This window comes from Taeniopygia guttata, chromosome 1, assembly GCF_048771995.1.
Source record: "Taeniopygia guttata chromosome 1, bTaeGut7.mat, whole genome shotgun sequence".
Classification (NCBI taxonomy): domain Eukaryota; kingdom Metazoa; phylum Chordata; class Aves; order Passeriformes; family Estrildidae; genus Taeniopygia; species Taeniopygia guttata.
The window spans coordinates 29,805,585-29,825,289 of NC_133024.1; the positions used below are offsets into that span (position 1 = coordinate 29,805,585).

The following is a 19,705-nucleotide window of genomic DNA, read 5'->3' on the forward strand; positions in this document are numbered from 1 at the left end:
CGTATGTATAAAGTAGCATGTATACAAATATCTTCAGATATTTAAATGTAAGCTCAGAATAAAAGCATGTGCATAAATATGGACATTAAGCAATATGTACAAATTTTAATATGGTGATATCATTAATATTATGAATTCACGGATTGGTAATCTCAGGCATGCTAATGTTTGTACATGTATGCAACGTCACACCTTATGTGTCTGTTTATGTATCAGAACATTAAGTAACTCAGATATGAACATTTTATATAGAAATGCAAGTGTAATGCAGCAGGCCCCAGAGAATCCTCCACCTGCCCACCAAAACACACCTGGGCAGCTGTGCACATGCAACCACTCTGGTTTTCCAAGGGGTGAGGAGGGCCACGGGCAAGCAGGCACACGTGTGCGTGGGAGCGCAAGTGAGCCAAGAAAGGGTGAAGGAATGATCCTGGGGGAGGACAAAGGGCTTGTGCAGCACCCAAAGGGAGCAATACAAGAGCCAGATTGGTTTACATGAGCAGGGCAGCATCACTGGAGGCTGAGAAACGAGGCTGGGGAAGAGACAAGAGAGCATGGATCAGGAGGCGTGCTATTGCCCTGAAAAGGAAGAAGTGTGAGGGGACAGTTTAGGGGAAATACCCACCCTGGTTTGCTGGCACCTGTTTCTGACGGGGAGTGGGGCAGAACTGCTGGGATGGGATGGGATGGGATGGGATGGGATGGGATGGGATGGGATGGGATGGGATGGGATGGGATGGGATGGGATGCTGGAATCCCTTCTGCCCCCTTTGTGGTGGTTGACCCCTGATGACAGGACTGGCTACATAAGGCAGCTCTTCCTGAAGGCCGGCCTAATCTCGTTTTTCCTCACCTGCTCTGCCTGGATCTCAGCACAGGAGCAGTGTGTGGGGTTTTGGGACCCTATTCCCGTTTCCCCCTTTTTTGACCTGCATGGGCTGCTCCTTGTGCTCCCGGTGACTGAGCAGCAAGCGAGGGGGGCTGTGCTTGTGGGGAGAGGGAGTGCCTCGGGGCAGCTCAGAGCATCTCCTGCTGGGACAGGAATGATAAACCCCGGCGCTAGTCTGGTTTAGCCTTTGTTAGCCCGCAAGGGGATAGGGTGAGGCTCAGGTCCCGCTGAGTGTTTACAGCTAACTTTAGATTACAATAGTGAGGGCAGTAGAGAAGGGTTAGCCAGGGGCTTTGTTCTTTTCCTGGGAATCCTGCTGCTGTAATTACTTGTGATCTCAGCCATTTTCACAGTCTCTGTTCCCCTCCGCCCCAGGCTACAATCCTTCACTCTGTTGCTAGAAAATGCAGCGTGATTCGGGTCAGCTACCTGGGAGCAGAACGCGGCTGGGTGGGAATTGCCTGCAGAAATGGTGTTTGCCACTCCGCAGCTCTGCTGTGCCGCCGTGTCTGTCTTCTCATGTCGCGGCTACTACGTCAAGATCTGCGTGTCAGTGTGTGTGTTTGCTGGGGCGTGTGTGGGTCTAGTGGGTGGCTTCGGCTCTGCCCACCCCGTGTGTGTATGTGCTGGCCCTGCCCGTAGGTTTCTCTTACGAATGTTGGGGTGTGAGAAACAGGCCGAAAAGGGGACGTGAGATAAGGCCGCTCGCCCTCATGGAACGCCTCCACTCCGTGCCACGGGTGCAGGCCCAGACTGGCTCTGCGTGCCAGCAGGCAGCATTCCCCAGCACCCATTCCTCTGTGCTGGATGGACCAGGCTGGGCATAAACTGTGAGGAAGCCTGTGCTTTCTGATCGGTATCTGTGTGACTGAAACACGGCAGCTGGTTCAGCAGCTAGAGCACATTGTTGGGCTGCACTCCTCAGACTTCCCATCATCCTTCCCTCAGGCTGGCACAGTGCCCCGCACGTACCAAACAGAGTTTCTTCTTATGTCTTTCAGGGGAAAAATGTTTTCCACCCTCCTTAAGATATTACATTTTACCATCTTAATATAGTCACTTCCTCACCAATATGATGTAAAGATTAGTTTTGTGAAGACTCAGCAAAAAGAGCCCAGTCCTTACACATGTACCGCTCAGCCCTTGGGAAAAGGAAGGAAGCAAGGGGTGCTCAGATGACTGGGAACCCTAATTCCTTCTATCCTACACCTTCTGTTCTTCTCCAGACCTCCTCATGAACTGACCATAGTCCAACCACTCTCCTGAACTGGGTTTATCTCTTATTTATGGTACTTTGCAAGGAAATTCCCTTTGTAATTTCACATCTTGGTACAATTTTTTTTTCTCTGCTTATGCTGATGGGCTTTAATTGAACTTCATTAGCCAAGTTGGTTTCTTACATTGCCCTTCAAATTTAGTTTCTTGCTCAGGGTGGAGAAAAACACAGTGTGATACAGTGACTGATACAGAAAAAACCCAAACCACATATGTTGCTCTTGCAGCCCTGCAGCCTCCTGAATAGCTCACTCCTGAGCTCCCATCATAGCTCTGCTGCTGTCTCCTCCACCCCAGATGCTGCAGCATCCCAGTTCATGACTGGGACATGGGCTTTGGGGCAGTTTCTGTTGTAGTTCACCTCTACATTCCAGAGGAAAGGAGGCAAAACCAGGGAGAGATCATAAGAAGGACATTTGCTTGTGGTAAAAAAAAAAAAAAAAAGTGTACTTAGAACAGTCTCTGTGAGTCACATGCACATATTTAATTATTGCTATTCTGAGATACAAACCAGTGTTAGAATAAAATCAGATAAATAAAGAGTGCAAGGGAAGGCAAATGTACAGGTATATAGCTCCTCTCTTTGCTAGAAAGCCTGGTTTCACAAGGCAAAATCAATGAGAAAAAAAGCAGACCTGTGGCGTAGATGCAGGCCAGGAGTCTTTTTCTAGTCAGAAGAAAAGGACAAGGCCTGAAGTGTTACAGGAAATGGGACTAGGAAACCTTAGAGGACTTCCAGGGGGTTGTCACGTCTTTCACATACACCAGGATAAAATTTTCAAGGGGATGCTGGTTTCCTCTCCAGCATGTGCATTTCTGCAGAACTATTAATTATTTTAATAAGGTTAGTTCCTCTTTCTGAATAATTGTTAAAGCATTAAATATTGGTTTCCGCTGATTTTTCTTTTTTTTTACAACAGATACTTCCCCATTTGAAAGCAACGGTGAAAGTATTAAAACTTTTAACTTTACTTTACATCAAATTAACCAGCCAGCTTAATGACCAAAGTTTTCAGACAGTAGCTTCAGCCTACACTGCACCGTGGTTGAGGGCAGAATTTAAAGGTGCCTTGGGTTTACTGCTGTGGTCTCTCCAGTGCTATGTCTGTGCTTTTTTAGCTGGGTGATTTTGTAGCTTCTTCCTGTACCTCTCTGTTCATCTTTTCTGACTATTCACAAGTTATCCTTTTCCCTCTGATATTTTGCTGCTGTCTTTTCCTTCCTTTTCTCTTCCATTCTTCTGCTTTGGCCTTCTAATCTGCTTTAGTATTTTCTTTCTTCACATCATTATGCCCTTTTGTTTTTGGCTTCTGTCTCTCCATTGGTTCTTTTCTCACTCGCTTAACCTCCTGTTGTTTACAGGCCGACCTACATCCCACCCATCATCTTGTTTCTCTCTTTCATCTTTCCTCCTTTTCTTCCCCCCTCCTCCTAACCTCCTCTCAACAATAAAAGTTACTCATGGCTTGAGGGGGAAGCATCTGGCCCACGCTGGCTCTCATTCTCTCTCTTTTGTTCTGAATGCTCTTTTGTTGTAAACACAACAAACAGTAAAGCACAAAATCAGCTCTCAAGGCAAACACTGCATAATAATCCTCCTTGTCCCCCGCTCCTCTTATCTCTGAAGAATTTGTTCTCCAGGCAAAATAAGAAGAAACACGAGATAGGAGTCGCCAAATTTGGAGGCGAAAGAGACTGGAAAGAGCCTCATCATATAGGGCAGCACCACTGAACTGCAACTTGGGCAGATTCAATAAAGTAGGTGAAATATAGCATGCCAGAAATTTGGACAGCAATGTGATGATCCTGTGGTTGATCAATCCCTGTGAATCAGTCTGTGCTCCCATTAGGTTGTAGAGGCATGGACAGGACCAAAAATGTTAGGGATTTTTTTTTTTTAAGGACTTAATTTTTGGCACCTTCTCCTCATTTGTGCCTTGAGCCAAGGCCTTGTGTATATGGAATGTGTGAATGTATTTGCCAAGGAACTGTACCTGCTGGACCTCCACTGAGGTTCTCAAAAAGCCACAGCACGGTGCTTCTGTGGGGGTCACATGCCAGCCCAGTCCCTAAGATAAATTAAAATAAGAACAGGCTTGCTCATCGTTGGAGCTCTTGCTTAATGTTAGATAGAGATTCTCTGACTAAACCAGCTTTCCTCAGAAAATGTAAGCTCCCTGGAAGTGAAATGCTAGTTGGCATGCACTAGTTAAGACATGCAAGCCATTCTCAAAGTTGAAAAGAAAAAAGCCTGTTAAGCAAAAGACAAGCCTTTCCCAATCCCCACAGCTCTGTGGTTAGGATACCGGTGTTTAATGTGCGGCAGCCCGCACCAGTTCAGCTTGGGATTCGTTCTGCCTGGCTCTTCCCCTAGCAACCTTAGGTCTGGCTGCCCACATGCCATGGCCCTTCATCCTAGCACAATTACTGCATTTTGCATAATACGCGATTATTATATTCACAAATAGACTGGATGGATAGTTTTGGTGCAGTATCAGATAGCTCTGCTAAGGAGGTGTTAAGGTACTTCCCCCAGCAGCTGATCTTCAGAAGAAATAGCCGTGATGTGGGAGGTAGGTGTGTGTCCTGGGACAGAAACAAAACTGGTATTTAGGAGGCACAGGGTGTGATGCAAACTTCAAATCTAAATATTTGAGCATCAGCACACAGGGGCAAAACTCACTGAAATGGGTATTTCCCTGCACATTCCTTATGGAAATTGGGGTTTCAGTGATGCATTTTGAGTTTGAGGAAGAAACAATCTTTCTTATTACTTCTCCAGCTCTGGTTAAATAAAGACATGCTACCCATGATGTTCTTCATCATGTGTTTATGTGAGATTTAATTTTCAGCTAAACGTTTATTGCTTCTAAACTGGACCGGTAGCTATGTATGTATTTAATCTAATCTCGTAGTTTGGATTGCTCAGCATTTGCAACAGACTTATTTGTGTTAAGAATAAACAACGATTGAGGACATTTCAGAGGAATGCAGTCCAAAGTTTGTCTCTGAAATGTGAATATGCTTAAAGCATTCACAAATATGGCACCTTCTCACACTAACAAGTAAATGAATGTTTCCAGAGCTAATGCCAGAGTTTGGGACAGCTGTGTAATCAGATTCAACATGGAGCTTGCTATGCTTGCAAACAAATGGAAAATAAGCTAGGAAAAAGAAAAATGCGAGCCAGAATTACTCGAACAAAGTGTTAGGGAATTAGGCTGGACAGGGGTGAGGCTGACACCGCTCCTTGCTCCCAGTAGCAAGAATGACCCTGTATTCCCTGGAGGCACGTGCATAAACCCACACGCTGCAGTTACACAAACAGCACCAGTGACCTCTCAGGAGGAGGAGGAGGGAGCTCCAGCAGTGGGGAATAAACATATAAATATGATAAGGTGGATCCTTCCAAGGAGCTGGGCTCAGACAGTCTGGCCACAGACACCAGTCTCTCTGGCACAAGGCTGCAGCCCCGCTCCTGTTGCTGGTACACACGCACAGAGGTGTGTGCACGGATGGCCAGGACACTCCTGGTCCCCCCAGGAACCAGCCTGGCATGGCCTCACCCTTAGAGACAAGCAGACACCAGTGGTTCCTACCCCTACAGAGAGCACCTCACAGCTAAAAATAGGATTTAACAACGAGATGGGGCAAACTGTGCTAACCAAGTGCAGGACAAGGCTGGACACTTTTGCTGGTCAGCCAAGAATTTTCATGCAAGTGTCCCTTCCCCATATCTCTCCCTTTCCCCTCTTTGTTTCCTCCCCTAAACATCCCATAGTAAGTCTCGTACAAGTCCCAAATGCTCTTCCCGTGCATCCTGTAAGGTGTCTGTGCCCCTGAACACTGCACCTCCCCTTTCACAGTTTGAAAGGTGCTCCAGCTTTGGCTTTGTGATGAATTTCACGCCTGGGTTGATGACTCTCCTGAGCTGCTGGCCCAGGCGGGGTGTCCTTAATCCGGGTTGTCACCTGGCAATTGTGTCCCTGTTTACCTCCGGGTGTATGAAAATGGAACCTTTGATGTGCTAATGGCTCTTGTGAGGGGCCGGGGTGTTAGTTGGGGCCCTCCTTCTGCCATTGTCCCTCCGTGCTCCCCTGTGGGCGTGAAGAGGCGTTTTTGTCACACAGCCGAAGAAGGGGGACTGTGCAGGCATCCCGTGCTCTTACAGGTTTTTCTGCTGGCAATAATATTTTAACAACAACACACAGAATACCCATGAGATAGTTATCAAATAAATATGACATATAAACACCTCGTGACGGTATTTATCACTCACTCTCATGAATGCCGTAAAATAAAAGGGTATTTCTGAGAGTGAGTGAAGGAAAGCTTTGCCCTGTTAATTTCCAGTTACGTGTGGCCAGGTGACTACACCAAATAAACAGCAGAATCGAATTTAAAATGTGATTGTTCCAGTTCCCCAGAATTTGATGGCAAAAGTGGTGTCTGGTCTCAAGGTATTTTGCCTAACAATAAAAAACAGGGTAAGTCAGCTTTTTCCCCCTCACTGTCCTTGCCCCCAGCTGCCTGTTTTCTGAAGTCAAAGTCCTTGACAGATTCTTAATTCAGTGAAGACTTTTGTTGTTCGACAGCACTTTTGTTTGATTCAAAGCACAGCTCTTCATCATTTTCTTGGAAGAGTTTGGCAAGTGTTTGACCTGAAGGATGGATAGTAAATGTGGAGCACAGTAGCGTTTGATTGAATTATAGACTCATAAACTATTTAAGTTGGAGAGGACCTTAAAAATAATTTTCTTCTATCTCCCTGCCATGGGCGATGACACTTTCTACTTTTTTTCTCAAAGCCACATCCAACCTGGCCTTATGCACTTCCGGGGATGGGGCATCCCCAAATTTTCTGGACAATCTCTGTCAGTACCCGACTACCTTCACAGTAAAGAGTTTCTTCCTATTACCTAATCTAAACCTGCCCTCTGTCATTTTGAAGCCATTCCCCCATGTCCTGTCACTACATGCCCTTGTAAGGAAGGGTTTTAAGTCTGGGACTAGATCCAAATTCAGCTTTGCCCCCGCAGATTCTAGCATCGTATGAAAAATATATTTTTGGCAACCACACAAACAAAAAAATCCCCCAAACGCAACTGCCCAGAGCTGTACTTCATCCACAGCTTTGCGAGGCGGTGGGAGCACCCGCAGCGCGCAGCATTCGCCTTCAGGCTACTGCCCGTGCTGTTTGTGTGCCTGCCTCTGCACCGTCACTGCCCGCCTTGCTGCTGTAGCTTACACACCCAATAATAAAGACATTTATTTTTATATACATCAAATAATAAATAAAGACGTCGTTTTACGTCACGCAGCCGCTGTCGGTGCAAACAGCCCAAAACACTGATTGTGCCACTAGCCAACGCTTCGCGCACGGCATCCGAGCTGCGGCGGGTCCTTGCGCGGTCCCCGCGGCGGGGGGAAGCGGGGCCACCGCCCCACGGCCACCCCGCTGTCCCCGCCCGGGCCGCTCCATCACCGCCCGGCAGCCCCGCACGCAGACTGCCGTCACGGGGGGGTTGAGCTGCGGGGGGAGCGCGGCGAGCGCCGTGTTTTGGGCAGGGTGCCGCCCCGCCGCCTCCCCTCCCCCGGCGGAGCGTATAAAGCGGCGGCGGGCGCGGGCGGAGGCGGGCGCGGGGCGGGCTCGCGGCAGTCCCGGGCGTGGGCGGCGCCTCTCGCGGGTTCCGTTAGGTGCGGCGGGTGGGCGTTCGCCGGCAGTCGGGCACCGGCAGCCTGCGGCCATGGACACCAAGAAGGTAGGGCGGCGAACACGGGCTCCTTCTCGCCCTTTTTCCCCCGGCTGCGGCCGCCGCTCGGGTCTCGGGTCCGCGGGCGCTTCGGCGGAGGGCTGGGGGGAGGGATGCGGTCGCGGCCGGCGTTCGCCTGCGGCTCGCCGTGGGGATGGATGCGGTGGTGGTCCCGGCAGGACCGCTGGTCGCTGTTTGGCAGTTCTGTCTGGGGTGGGGGAGGGGGACCGTGCCGTTTGGGAGAGATTGTCGCAGGTCGCACGATCGATTTTGGTTTCGTGCGCGTGGCCTGATGATGCACATGATGCTGTCCGCGTTGTAGGATATTGATCACGAGGTTTGTTTCGCTGGCGGCGCCGCACTCGGTTGGTCCCAGGGCTTGGGATGCTGAGCGGGGGGACTGATGTTAAGGACATTTTTTTTTCGTTGGTGGCAATATAACTTATAAAGGCGTTTTTAAATTTCAAGAAGGTGGCAGAGCATGTCGTTCCCCATCTCATATGGAGAGCAGGGGATATTTGTCGGTGTCTGCTCGTGCGCAGCAGTGGAGTGAGCTCATGATGGCGTGTATTTGAACGTACTAAGGGGGACCAGCACATACCGACCTGGACCTGGGGCGGGATGCCGGGGAATTACACGGGAGCAGCCAGAATTGGAGAAGGCTGGGCCTCTCATCGCCATGTTGATGGGATGCGGGGGCAGTGGGAGAGGATGAGGCAGAGGAAAGGAGAGCGTCTGGTCAAGGTCGTTCAGAGAAGCGGGCGAGGCCACTCCTGCCGGGCGCAACAAGTTGTACCGCTCTGGGGATGGAGGCAGTGAAGGAGGGGAGCTGGTGAGGAGCATCTCCTAAAAATGAATGCTGCCGACGCCTGTGGTCGGAGGGAGGGGTAGCGGTTTGAATGCCGTGCTGCTGTACAGACCTCAGCCTTGAGCCTTTGGATAGAGGGGGTGTAGGTGTACTATTTTTGAGCTCCCTGTTTGCCTTTTGGGAAGCAAGGCACTTGCAGCACTAAAAAATGATCCATACATTAGATCACAGTCTGGCTCACTGGAGGAGATGGGTCATGCCATGTGATAGGAGGCGAATAGCAGGCAACAGCCAGGAGAAGGAAGTATGAAACTGGGTAGAACAACTCACCCTGTAGCTCATTTATGTACCATGTAAGTGAGGGGTGCCTACAAAGCAGGGACCTTATGGTCCCTGCAGCACCCAGAAGGAAAAGGCCAGCTGTGGTCACTGCAGGCCATGACAAAGCACAGTCCTGGGGGAAAGGTGCTCCTGTGTGAGCCGTGTGGAGAGCTGGGGTTTGTTTGCAGCCTTGCCATACCTGCTGGCTACAGATGACCTGGCCTGGAGTCTCAAAACTGCTTAGATGTTATAATACATTTCTACATGCATCCAGATGCTTTGAAAGAACTGTGTCCTTGTGGTTCTGCCAAATTTCCTTGAGATAAAAATGAGTGGAGTGGTCACAGGGTGCCAGGGAGAATGCCTGCACTGCCTAGGGTGTGTTCAGGTGTGAATGCTACCTCCGTGCTCATCTACCCCCTGTCCACTTTGTCTCCACCACTGACCTGGGCAGGAGGACATTTACTTGATGTAGGTCGGTGGAGGAAACCATCCCTGAGAGTCCTTTCCCCAAATTCTGTTTATTGAGGCAGAACTGCTCATGTCTGAGGGTTGTTCAGGTCAGAAGCACATTCGTGCCGGGCTTGAAAGATAGGTAGAGGTGGCACAAGTACCGACAGAAGGTTATTGTCAAAAACTTTTTAAGAGTCACTACTCCTGGAGCTAGAAAGTGAGAGACTGGACGAGCTGTGATAGTAAGCCCCACCTAGTAGTTTTCTCTGCCAGGCTTAAGTACAATAATTGGAAAGTCTTGGAAAAGGAACTGTTAATATTTTTGGAAAAGCTTCCAAACCTCCTGAGATGGGAAGGAACACAATCTTTCCAAATTGTGCCAACTCAGGCAGTGGCTGCCTAAGTGCCAACTCCTGAGTCACCTGCTCCCCCACACCTCCCTCACTCGGAGCTGGCTTAAATGCCACAAGCTTTAAAAATGAATAAAATGTCAGATTCTTTTTGCTGACACTTAAATTTCTCAGACTGTGGGTCTTCTGAGGTTGGACCTTTAAGCTTTCCCTATGGCTCTGAGGGCTCAGCCGTTTTTATTTTAATGTAATGGAGATTCAGGTCTGCTGAAACTTCAGGGAGCGTGCTTCATTTAAGATAGCAACTATTGCCACAGCGTAAAGAAAAATTAAAGAAAAATAGATGGGGAGCTTGCTAGCAACTGCTGCCGCCTCTTGAGGCACGCTGCCGTGCCAGTGCCCTGGGGCAGGGTTGGGAAGCCCTAGCCTGGGAAAAACAAGCCTGTTGCCGAAGAGAGTGCATGTTGTAACTGTGAGTGACTGCCAGTGTAGCTCATGGGCAGCTCTGAGACTCAATTTATGTGAACTTGTCAGCTGGCTCAGGAAAGGGTTAGACTCTTCTTTCATGACATGCCAGAGATCAGCAAAAGCTTCTGTAAAGCAGATCAACCCAAAATAACAGCCACTAATGCAGGCAGTGTATTCATTACTAATGAGCTGAGAATAGTTGCTGAAGGTCAGGAGATAATAAAGGGGAGGCCCTGACAAACCCTCCTACTTGTAGCCACAGAACTTTTCCTGCTGTACAGTTGCATGTCTCTTTCCGGGGAGTGGGATCCAAGGGATGCAACTGGTGCTCACCCTTGCTGGATAAAAGCCTGTTCCCTGCCGTTCCCTGCCATCAGAGCACTTGCACTTGGCACCTATGAGCTCAGCTGCTGTTTATGCTGAAGAGAAGCTAAAGTTGTGTAGAAAGCCGAATTAACTAAGTAATTGTTCCCCCTCTTCCCACAGAAAATCACAGCGCCTCTTGTCTATGCTGTTTGCATTGCTGCCATTGGATCTCTCCAGTTTGGGTACAACACTGGTGTCATCAATGCACCTGAGAAGGTGAGAGGAATGAGCTGGGGAGGTGGGACGGGTGAGGGGCTGATGGGAAGACAATGATGTAGAAAGGAGAGGGACTGTCTCCCAAGCACCCAGTAATTTGCTTTTGGTTTATGAAGTCAGTAAGGCATTTAAAACTGCCGTTCAAATACAGCATTGAGCAGGAAGAACAAAGTTCTGGGGAGGGGAGAGAGCAAATGGGTTAATTCTCATAATTAGGAGCACAGGAAGGGCAGGAGGGCTTCATCACTGTATGTGGTGTGTGGAGGAATGTGAGCTGCCTCGGTTTTGAGTCAGAATAAACCAACCATGGCAGAAGGAATGTAGAGAGCAGTGTGCAGAAAACAGTTAAGGGTTGGTAGGAATTACAGCTGCCCTAATTTAGTTTATTTTACTTGTTTATTCATTCCTTGTGTTAATTGTAGATTCAGTGCTTGTAAAAAGGGTTGTGACTTGGACATTTGACCAAATCATCCTATGACTGTAGCCTAAGAAACAAGGGGTGAAGAAAACAAGAGATGCAGTTTTCATGTAACTTTAAGATGGTTCCTCTGTCAAGAACTGAGTCACGAATACCACATCCACCCTGTCTCCGGGAAGAGATGTTCACAACGGGATGGGGGATGGGGTCAGTCCTCCCTAGTTAGTGTCCTGCTGCCATCTGCTGGGGGCAGGCACTCTGTCCCCCCACTTACCAGCCCATGCCACAGTTTACCTCACTAGCTAAGAGGATGCCTGGGAAATCAGCAATGTGGCCCTGTCACATCCCCCGGGATGGCATTATGTAAAATAGAAACAATTTTTCAGGCTTATTTCAATGAAGCCTTGTGTGTCTCCAGCTATTTCTATACCAGAAATTCTATCCCTGCTGTCAGTGTTGTGGTATTGCCAGAAATGTTCCCATCACTCACTGGTCGTGTTTTCTTGTTCTCTTTCATTCCCAACTGTCTCCTGCCTCCTCCCAAGAACCACCAGTGACTCACATAATCTGAAATATTCAGAAGATAAGCCTGTTTTCCTTAATAAACACTGCTGTCCTGTGGGTACCCTGCCTGCCCCTCCACTCAGTGAAGCTTTCTCCCTCATCATACTGAGCTGCTTCTCAATGAAAGCTCCTCCTTCTGTGTGCCCTTGTCTTCCCCTTGTCTAACTGTTGCTGCCTTTTTGGGTCTCTATGTTTTCATGGCAGTAGGAAGCAGCAGGAAGACTGTAGTCTCCCCTCTCCCCAGTATAACTGGGATTGTAACTGGGATTACTGGATTGTAACTCTCGCTACCCAATTCCTCTTGCAGATCATTCGGATGTTTTTCAACAAAACCCTGTCAGAAAGGAGTGGGAAGGCTGTCTCCCAAGAACTACTCACCTCTCTATGGTCACTTTCTGTAGCCATCTTCTCAGTAGGAGGCATGATTGGCTCCTTCTCAGTCAGTCTGTTTGTGAACAGATTTGGCAGGTAAATTGGGAAGAGGGGGATGCAAGCTGTTGGGGAACTTTTCCCTTTACAAAGGAGCCTTGGGAGGAAGAGGGCAGAGGTGGGAAGAGATGTCTGGGGAGGAAGCAAGAATGTGTGGGCTGCAAAAAGGACTGCAGGCCGAGGCAGGATCTGAATGGGAATTATTCCATTCTCTTCCCACCCCTGAGATGGAAGATCGTGGGCAGGCTTACCTTTACCTCCATTTTGATGATTTTCCTGCTGTATTGCCAGCTTAAGCTCAGTCTTGACATCTTTACCTTGGCAGGAGGAACTCCATGTTGCTGGTGAATATCTTGGCTTTTACTGGTGGCCTTCTCATGGCCTTCTCTAAGGCAGCAAAGGCAGTGGAGATGTTGATTATTGGCCGCTTTGTTATTGGCACCTTCTGTGGCCTCTGCACCGGCTTTGTGCCCATGTACATCAGCGAGGTGTCACCCACCAGCGTCCGCGGAGCCTTCGGCACCCTCAACCAGCTGGGCATTGTCGTGGGCATCCTGGTGGCTCAGGTAGGCCTGGTACAACCTGATCCTGCCCTGCTGGAGAAGGGTGAGGAGGGCTTTACTTGCCATCAGGTGCAGAGTGTGGATCCTGTCATATTGGGGTGGGAGTGAGTGTGAAAACCCAGGGCACTGGGAATATTTCTCTGTCTGCTCTGGGGTGCTCTGACTCCCAGGAAAACACTGACTTTGACCCTCACTCATGGAGAAAACTTCCAAAGCCTCAAGGTAAACTAGAAATCACAAAAGTGTGAAATAGACTGTAGAGATTGTAGAGAGTAGTGTAGTATGTCACATGGGTGAGAAATTTAGGTTTTAGGATTTTTAGTATGTTTTAGATGGATACAAGATGGAGGGTACAGGGTGTTGTCTCAAGTTCCTTTCTTATTTCTTCTTCTTCCTCTTCCTTCTTGGGTTTAGGTGGTATCTTGTAATTGGGTAGAAAAATCTGCATTGCAGGTCTTTAGGGGTCAATTATTGGGTTAGAAAGGAAAATAATTTAGGTGTCACTTCTTAACTGGGTAGTTTAGTTTTTGATTAGACTTAAAAAAAGACCTTGCAGCATGAGGTTGTTGGCCATTTTTGTGCTGTTTTCACACATGCAAGGTCTGGGCGCAAACAGTGTGCTGAAGTTTTGATAAGATAACAATAAGCAGAAGCTGAAGACCAAAAAAGTCCAATGTATCTCTCGTTCCTGACACAGAACTGCTCCAGGAGGGTCTCCCCTGCCAGGGGATTCCCCAGGGAGTTGCCCAAATTGGCCCGCAAACTCGCAGGTGAGGAATTGAAGTGTTTGAAGTCACTCTTATTTCTCTTCTGTTCTTGATGTAGATCTTTGGACTGGAGGCAATCATGGGCACTGAAGGACTTTGGCCAATGCTTTTGGGGTTCACGGTCCTCCCAGCAATCCTGCAGTGTATAGGTCTTCTGTTCTGCCCTGAAAGCCCCCGCTTCCTGTTGATCAACAAGATGGAGGAGGAGAAAGCCCAAGCAGGTAAGAACTCATCTCAAAGGGGCAGGGCAGTGTTCTGGCTCCCAGCCTGCACTGAACTTGAGTGGGAGGCCAGGACTGATCCTGATGCCTGTGGTGAATTAGGGTGTGACTCCTGGAGGGCATCAGGCTTGGCCTACCTTCCCATCCTTTAGGTTGCACCAGTGCCAGGAAGCATGAGAAACCTGGCGTCCCAACAGAGGCTCCAGGTGGGATCAAGATGTGAGGAGAGGCACCTAGCCTGGTGGGATATAGCAGGACCAGCTGCTGCCACTCTGCCAGCTCCTCCTGAAGGACAGGAATTAGCTGGCATTTAACAGGGAGTTTGGAGGGCTGGGGTCGGCTCATCTGGCAAGAACATGAACAGAGTTTCAGGATCAAACATAAGCTTGGAGATCAGTTGACATGAGCAGGACCTGGGCCTGGTTTCTGTGCTGTTCACAGCACCCTGACCCCTAGGTTGAAAAGAAGAGCAAGGCTGCCAGCACAGGCTTGGCCTTTCCCATGCAGCAGGTCTCAGCACCAAGTGGGGGTGTTCAGTCCTCCTCCTGTGCCCTCCCTGCAGTAGCAGATGGGACACACACAGCTTCCATGGCCAGTAGGTGCATGTCTCATACCTGACATCTTTGGATTCTTCCCTCCAGTTCTCCAGAAGCTCCGTGGTGATCGAGATGTGTCTCAAGACATCCAGGAGATGAAAGAAGAAAGTGCTAAAATGTCCCAGGAAAAGAAAGCAACTGTGCCAGAGCTCTTCCGTTCTCCAAACTACCGTCAAGCCATTATCATTGCCATCATGCTGCAGCTCTCCCAGCAGCTCTCAGGCATCAATGCTGTGAGTCTTGCTGTCCCATCTTCTGGGCCTCCCTTATCTTTGGCTAAACTTCCACTTGCTACTGGTGTGGGGAGAACTCTTAAGTCCCAAAACATCTTTGTGCTTGACTGGAGGTCACTGTTTTGTCATCTAGCAAAGATGGATGGCTTTCACTTTCTCCACATGTACCTTGGCCTTGCACCAAGTGAATGAACCTTTGCTGTGGAAGCATGCTGTTTTATAGCATGGAGTGCTGCTTAGAAACTCCCTGCTGGATGTGCAAGCAGTTAAGGAGAGGATGAGGGACATGCTCTCAAACATGGAATTGTGACCGTGTCCAACTTTCTCTTCTCTTCCCAGGTATTCTATTATTCCACTGGGATCTTTGAAAGAGCTGGTATCACACAGCCTATCTATGCCACCATTGGAGCTGGTGTGGTAAACACAGTCTTCACTGTGGTGTCGGTGAGTGGAACAGGGCTGTGTCTGCGTGGGCGTGTCCCTGGCAGATGGGACTACAGACAAGTAGCCAGGTGGTGGCAAAGCACTGGGCTATGCACTGACCTGTGGGAACAAAGACCAGAGTGCATCAAAGGCACGGTGGGAGGAGAGATGGGCAGAAAGAGATGTTGTTGTTATCTTAGATGAAAGAGAAGGTAAAAGGAGTGCATGTGGGGAAAAAAGTGATGAGAGAAAGCAGTAGCAAGAGCCAGAGTGGAAGAACTTGTGCTGACAATGGAGCAGCCTGCTGACCTGCACTGAGATCACCATGGTCTCTGAGGTTTACAGGCAGATAGGGAAGAGGGGCAGGAGATACTAAGCAAGGAGGTCTGTCCTGCTTTTGCTGCCAAAGTAATGGACTTTTTTTTCCTTCTGCCTTCCCCTTTCCAGCTGTTCCTGGTGGAGCGTGCAGGGCGCCGGACCCTCCATTTAGTTGGTTTGGCTGGCATGGCTGTCTGTGCTGCTATTATGACTGTGGCTTTAGCTCTGAAGGTGAGTGATCAGTGTTATTGTCCAGGCTGACCCCAGCAGGAACCTATAAGAAAACACATCTGCTTTGCTCTGCAATGCTGCCCTGTAGGCAGGTAGCCAAGTGTGCAATGGAGAGAGCAATTTTATAACTCTGGGAACTGCTACAGTGTTTGCAGTGCAGCTGAGAATGTTGTGACACTGGAGATGGCATTGTGCTGATCATATTTTGTTCCTTTGCAGGACATTGTGGACTGGATCAGATACATCAGCATTGTTGCCACTTTTGGCTTTGTGGCTCTTTTTGAGATTGGCCCAGGCCCTATCCCGTGGTTCATTGTGGCAGAGCTCTTCAGCCAGGGCCCACGACCTGCAGCCATGGCAGTGGCTGGTTGTTCCAACTGGACCTCCAATTTCTTGGTGGGAATGCTCTTCCCCTATGCAGAGGTAAGTCCTGGTTTATAAAGCACTGTGAGAGCACTGCAGCATTGGAATAGCAGAAATGTAGTAGAATCTGCATATTTGAAGACTTTGACACTTGACTATATGACCTTTAATAACTCACCCTCTCCTGGAGTTTCTCCCTGCTTTGAGAAGAGGGCTGGTGAGTCTTCCAGAGGTCTCTGAGTCAGTGTGATGATTGTTACTGGAGGCTGTTGCTCACCTTATATTCTGCTGTCTTAACTGGTTGCAGCTTACAAATATTTGGAAGAGCCATCTTAGTTAGCACATCAGGGCTTTTGCTTTAAAAGCATCAATTTTGGTCACCCTCAGGAAGATTAAAGACCTTTAAAACCCAGAGGAATGTGATTTCAATTTTAAAAATGCTGTGATGAGAAAAAGGTCAGTAAGGACACTGTTGGAGAAAGGTGATGGAATATTAACCTCTCAACAGCTAATGACCTTACATGTAACTTGGAAGTAAAGCCTTTTGTGTTTGTCCTCCCTACAGAAACTATGTGGCTCCTATGTCTTCCTCATCTTCCTTGTTTTCTTGGTCATCTTCTTTGTCTTCACCTTCTTCAAAGTGCCAGAGACCAAGGGCAGGACTTTTGAAGACATCTCTAGGGGCTTTGAAGGACGAGGAGCAAACACTGACTCGTCACCCCAGAAGACCCCCATGGTGGAGCTGAACAAAACTGCCTAAGATCCATGACACACCCGTTCTTTAACTCACTCATGCTTAAAGAGTCATTAAAGGAATGAGCAAAGAAAACCATGAGAACTGGGACATTTTTCCCCTCCTCAATTGCTGCTATATTCTTCTTTTCACCCACATGCTCGCCCATTCTGCCAGGCTTGCCAGCATTAAGCAAATCTGATATGGGTGATCTGCCATACTGGAAAGCACCTGGCACTTGCAAAAATAATCTCATCTTTCCTGCCACAAACATCAGGAGAACAGAGAAGAGCTGGCAATATTTTTACTTTTCTCACATAAAATTGCTGTTTGGGGTTAACATACTTATGTACACAGTGACCATTACCTTATTTGAACCTAATTACTATTTTTGTAGTGAGTTGAAGTGACCCACTAAACAAGTCCCCAGCCCTTTGAGTCTACTCTGTGTGCGTGTGTATGGTGTTGCACTGGAATTTAGCAAGCTTACCAAAAAGCCATCTTGCTTTTTCCTATCCAGTGTACACTCTTTTTAGCCTCAGGAAAAAGGGGACCAAGTCACGTGCATATTTTTTCCTGCTCTTTTATTTTTTGTATAGACAGACTGAAAGCATACTTTTACTTCAGTTTATTTATTTGTATGTCACTTTGTAAATATTTATTTTTTTAATGGTGTACAAAAATGTACAGATAAAGAAATTGGAGACGCTTAAGAGAAATAGCTATTCTAACAAAAGATGCTGTAGACTTGAGGTGCAATAAGACTGTAAAGGAAACATTTACTAAAAAGGAGATTGAGCATTTTAGGTGTCACGTACAGCAGAGCCAATGATGCAAATCACCTTGAAATTATTTGTGCCCTCTGGAATGAAATTCAGAGTTGTGTACTTGTGGGAAGAGGTATGTTTCTGCACTAAAATCTCTGTTATTAGGGATTTTTGTTGGCTGTTTTAAATAATTGTTCAAAGTATTGATGAGAATGCGATATTGCATCTTACAATGGGTTTTGTTGGATTATATTTTCAGACATGATTCTAAGCATTCTATGGATGATTGAGGGTGGTGATTGCAAACCAGAAGGTAATTTTTCCTGCGTTCTCTTAATTTTATTTCTTTTTGGCTTCTCTGTCGTAGTCTAGTACATTGTAAATTCTGAAACTTGCAGACTGTCATTCAAAGGGAAGCGCAAGGATATTTTCAAAGCTGTATTTTCTTAGCAGTTATTCCTGTAAATATTACAGAGGCATGTAGCATGACCCTCCTGGACACAGGCATGGTCAGGTGTGGTACATGTAAGTTCATAAGAGTAGAGATGCAGGACCAGACACCAGAGCTACTGGAATTTGCTGGTTTATCAGTGCAAAAGGTCTGTAGTGCTCAGTCCCCTGCTTGGTTGAAGGCCAGATGTTTTTTGCCCCATATATGCTCTCCGGAAGGTCTGCATGATGTTGTGGTGCTCAGCAGTGTGCTTTGTAGATGTGTACAGCTCTGTTATAGTGCCTCTGTTCAAAGGGATGTGGCAGGCAGTAATTGTTCATCAGTAAATGTCTGTCTCCTTGCTTGTCATTCTGCTGGGCAGTCGAGTTTGTGTGTCCCTCAGCCTTGCTGCTGAGCTGGCACAGCTCAGGCCAGGCAGGCAAAAAGTTGCACATAGGGTACATTTGCAGTCAAGGAGGGGCAGCTTTAATCACTGCAGAGTCCTGTGACAGGCTCCAGGCCCGTGTCTGTCCAGACCTGCACAAAATATCTAAAGGTAGCACAGAGGTAGGACCAATTGAAACTCCTGCTCTTAGATCAAGCTGCAGTTTTTGGATGTGGTCAAACTTGGGTTGACCTGCTGGAATTCATTACTGGGTAGCCTAGAAGAGAGGCAGGCCCACAGATTCTGAGGTGGTAAAAGGAAGAAAAGCTTAGAAAGGTTAGAATGACAGTAAGACTTGTGTAGCATGGATAGCCCAAGCTTTCTTGCCAACATAACGCTTCAGAGCAAGTTAGAGAAATTCCCATTGATGTATTTTCTGGAGGGGGTCTGTCTGACATTTTCACTAACTAGTGATGACATTTCTACCTTCCTTAATGAGAAACAGTTGCAAAGATCAGTTAAATTTGCTGCTGTTAAATGCTTCCTGTGAATTAATTTGAAATGCCCCAGCTTTGCACAATGCAATCATATTACATCCAGTTTTCCCAAGCTTTTTATTTAGGCTTACATTCCAGATATTTATTCTCGGAAGTATTACGTAAGACGTCTCTCCCAGTTTTGATATTCTGGCTCAGTTACATAGATTTCTGTGCCCTTCCTTTGACCCTCCAGTACATCCAGACATATTTCTATATGGGTCCCCCACAGCTGTGCATAAGAGCATTCCATACTTTGCATCAGATGTGTGTTGGCTTGGACCGAAATGTGTAGGTCTTTCTCACATGGTATCTTATTTTCTTTTTCTGTAATGGCATTGTGAATATTTCTGATGGATTTTATATGCTTATTAATGTGGTTGTTTCCTGGATTTGAAATAAAAAATATGAAATAAATACCTGATTTGGATTTTACCATTATTCTGTAGGCCTTCTTGTAAACACAGGGCCTTCTTTTATCACAGACTTGGACTGCACCCCGAAATGTCACCAGCATCTACCCTGCAACCTTTTTGGGTAGTTTATTCTACTGGAAGTGATAATTTTGCTCAGCCTCTATGCAGATCACCTTTAATTCCCTTACTACTATTTCTTAGCAATTTTTAAACTATAAATATGTGCTTCTCTGGTTCTTTTTTGTCCAAATCCTTTTTGTTTGTGTACAAATACCTGAGACTTCTGCACCTGCTCTGTTCCTGCTGCACTCCTCGCTTTCTCTGCCAGGAGGGAGAAGGAGGACCCCTTTCCCCTGTAGCTGATGCTTTCCTCCCTGTTTGGGATGTGACCTTCATGCCCTCCTGTGAGATTG

At 47.5% G+C, this 19,705-nt stretch overlaps 1 protein-coding gene across 1 annotated transcript; it reads left to right on the plus strand.

Moving 5' to 3' along the window:
* Positions 1-7,542: 7,542 nt before the first annotated feature.
* Positions 7,543-19,293, plus strand: LOC100224972 (solute carrier family 2, facilitated glucose transporter member 3). Its single transcript, XM_002190755.7, has 10 exons — positions 7,543-7,926; positions 10,804-10,899; positions 12,189-12,349; positions 12,636-12,876; positions 13,699-13,861; positions 14,503-14,690; positions 15,030-15,134; positions 15,561-15,662; positions 15,882-16,085; positions 16,591-19,293. The coding sequence occupies exons 1-10, from the start codon at positions 7,912-7,914 to the stop codon at positions 16,783-16,785; spliced, it is 1,470 nt and encodes a 489-aa protein (XP_002190791.4). The 5' UTR covers positions 7,543-7,911; the 3' UTR covers positions 16,786-19,293.
* Positions 19,294-19,705: the final 412 nt, after the last annotated feature.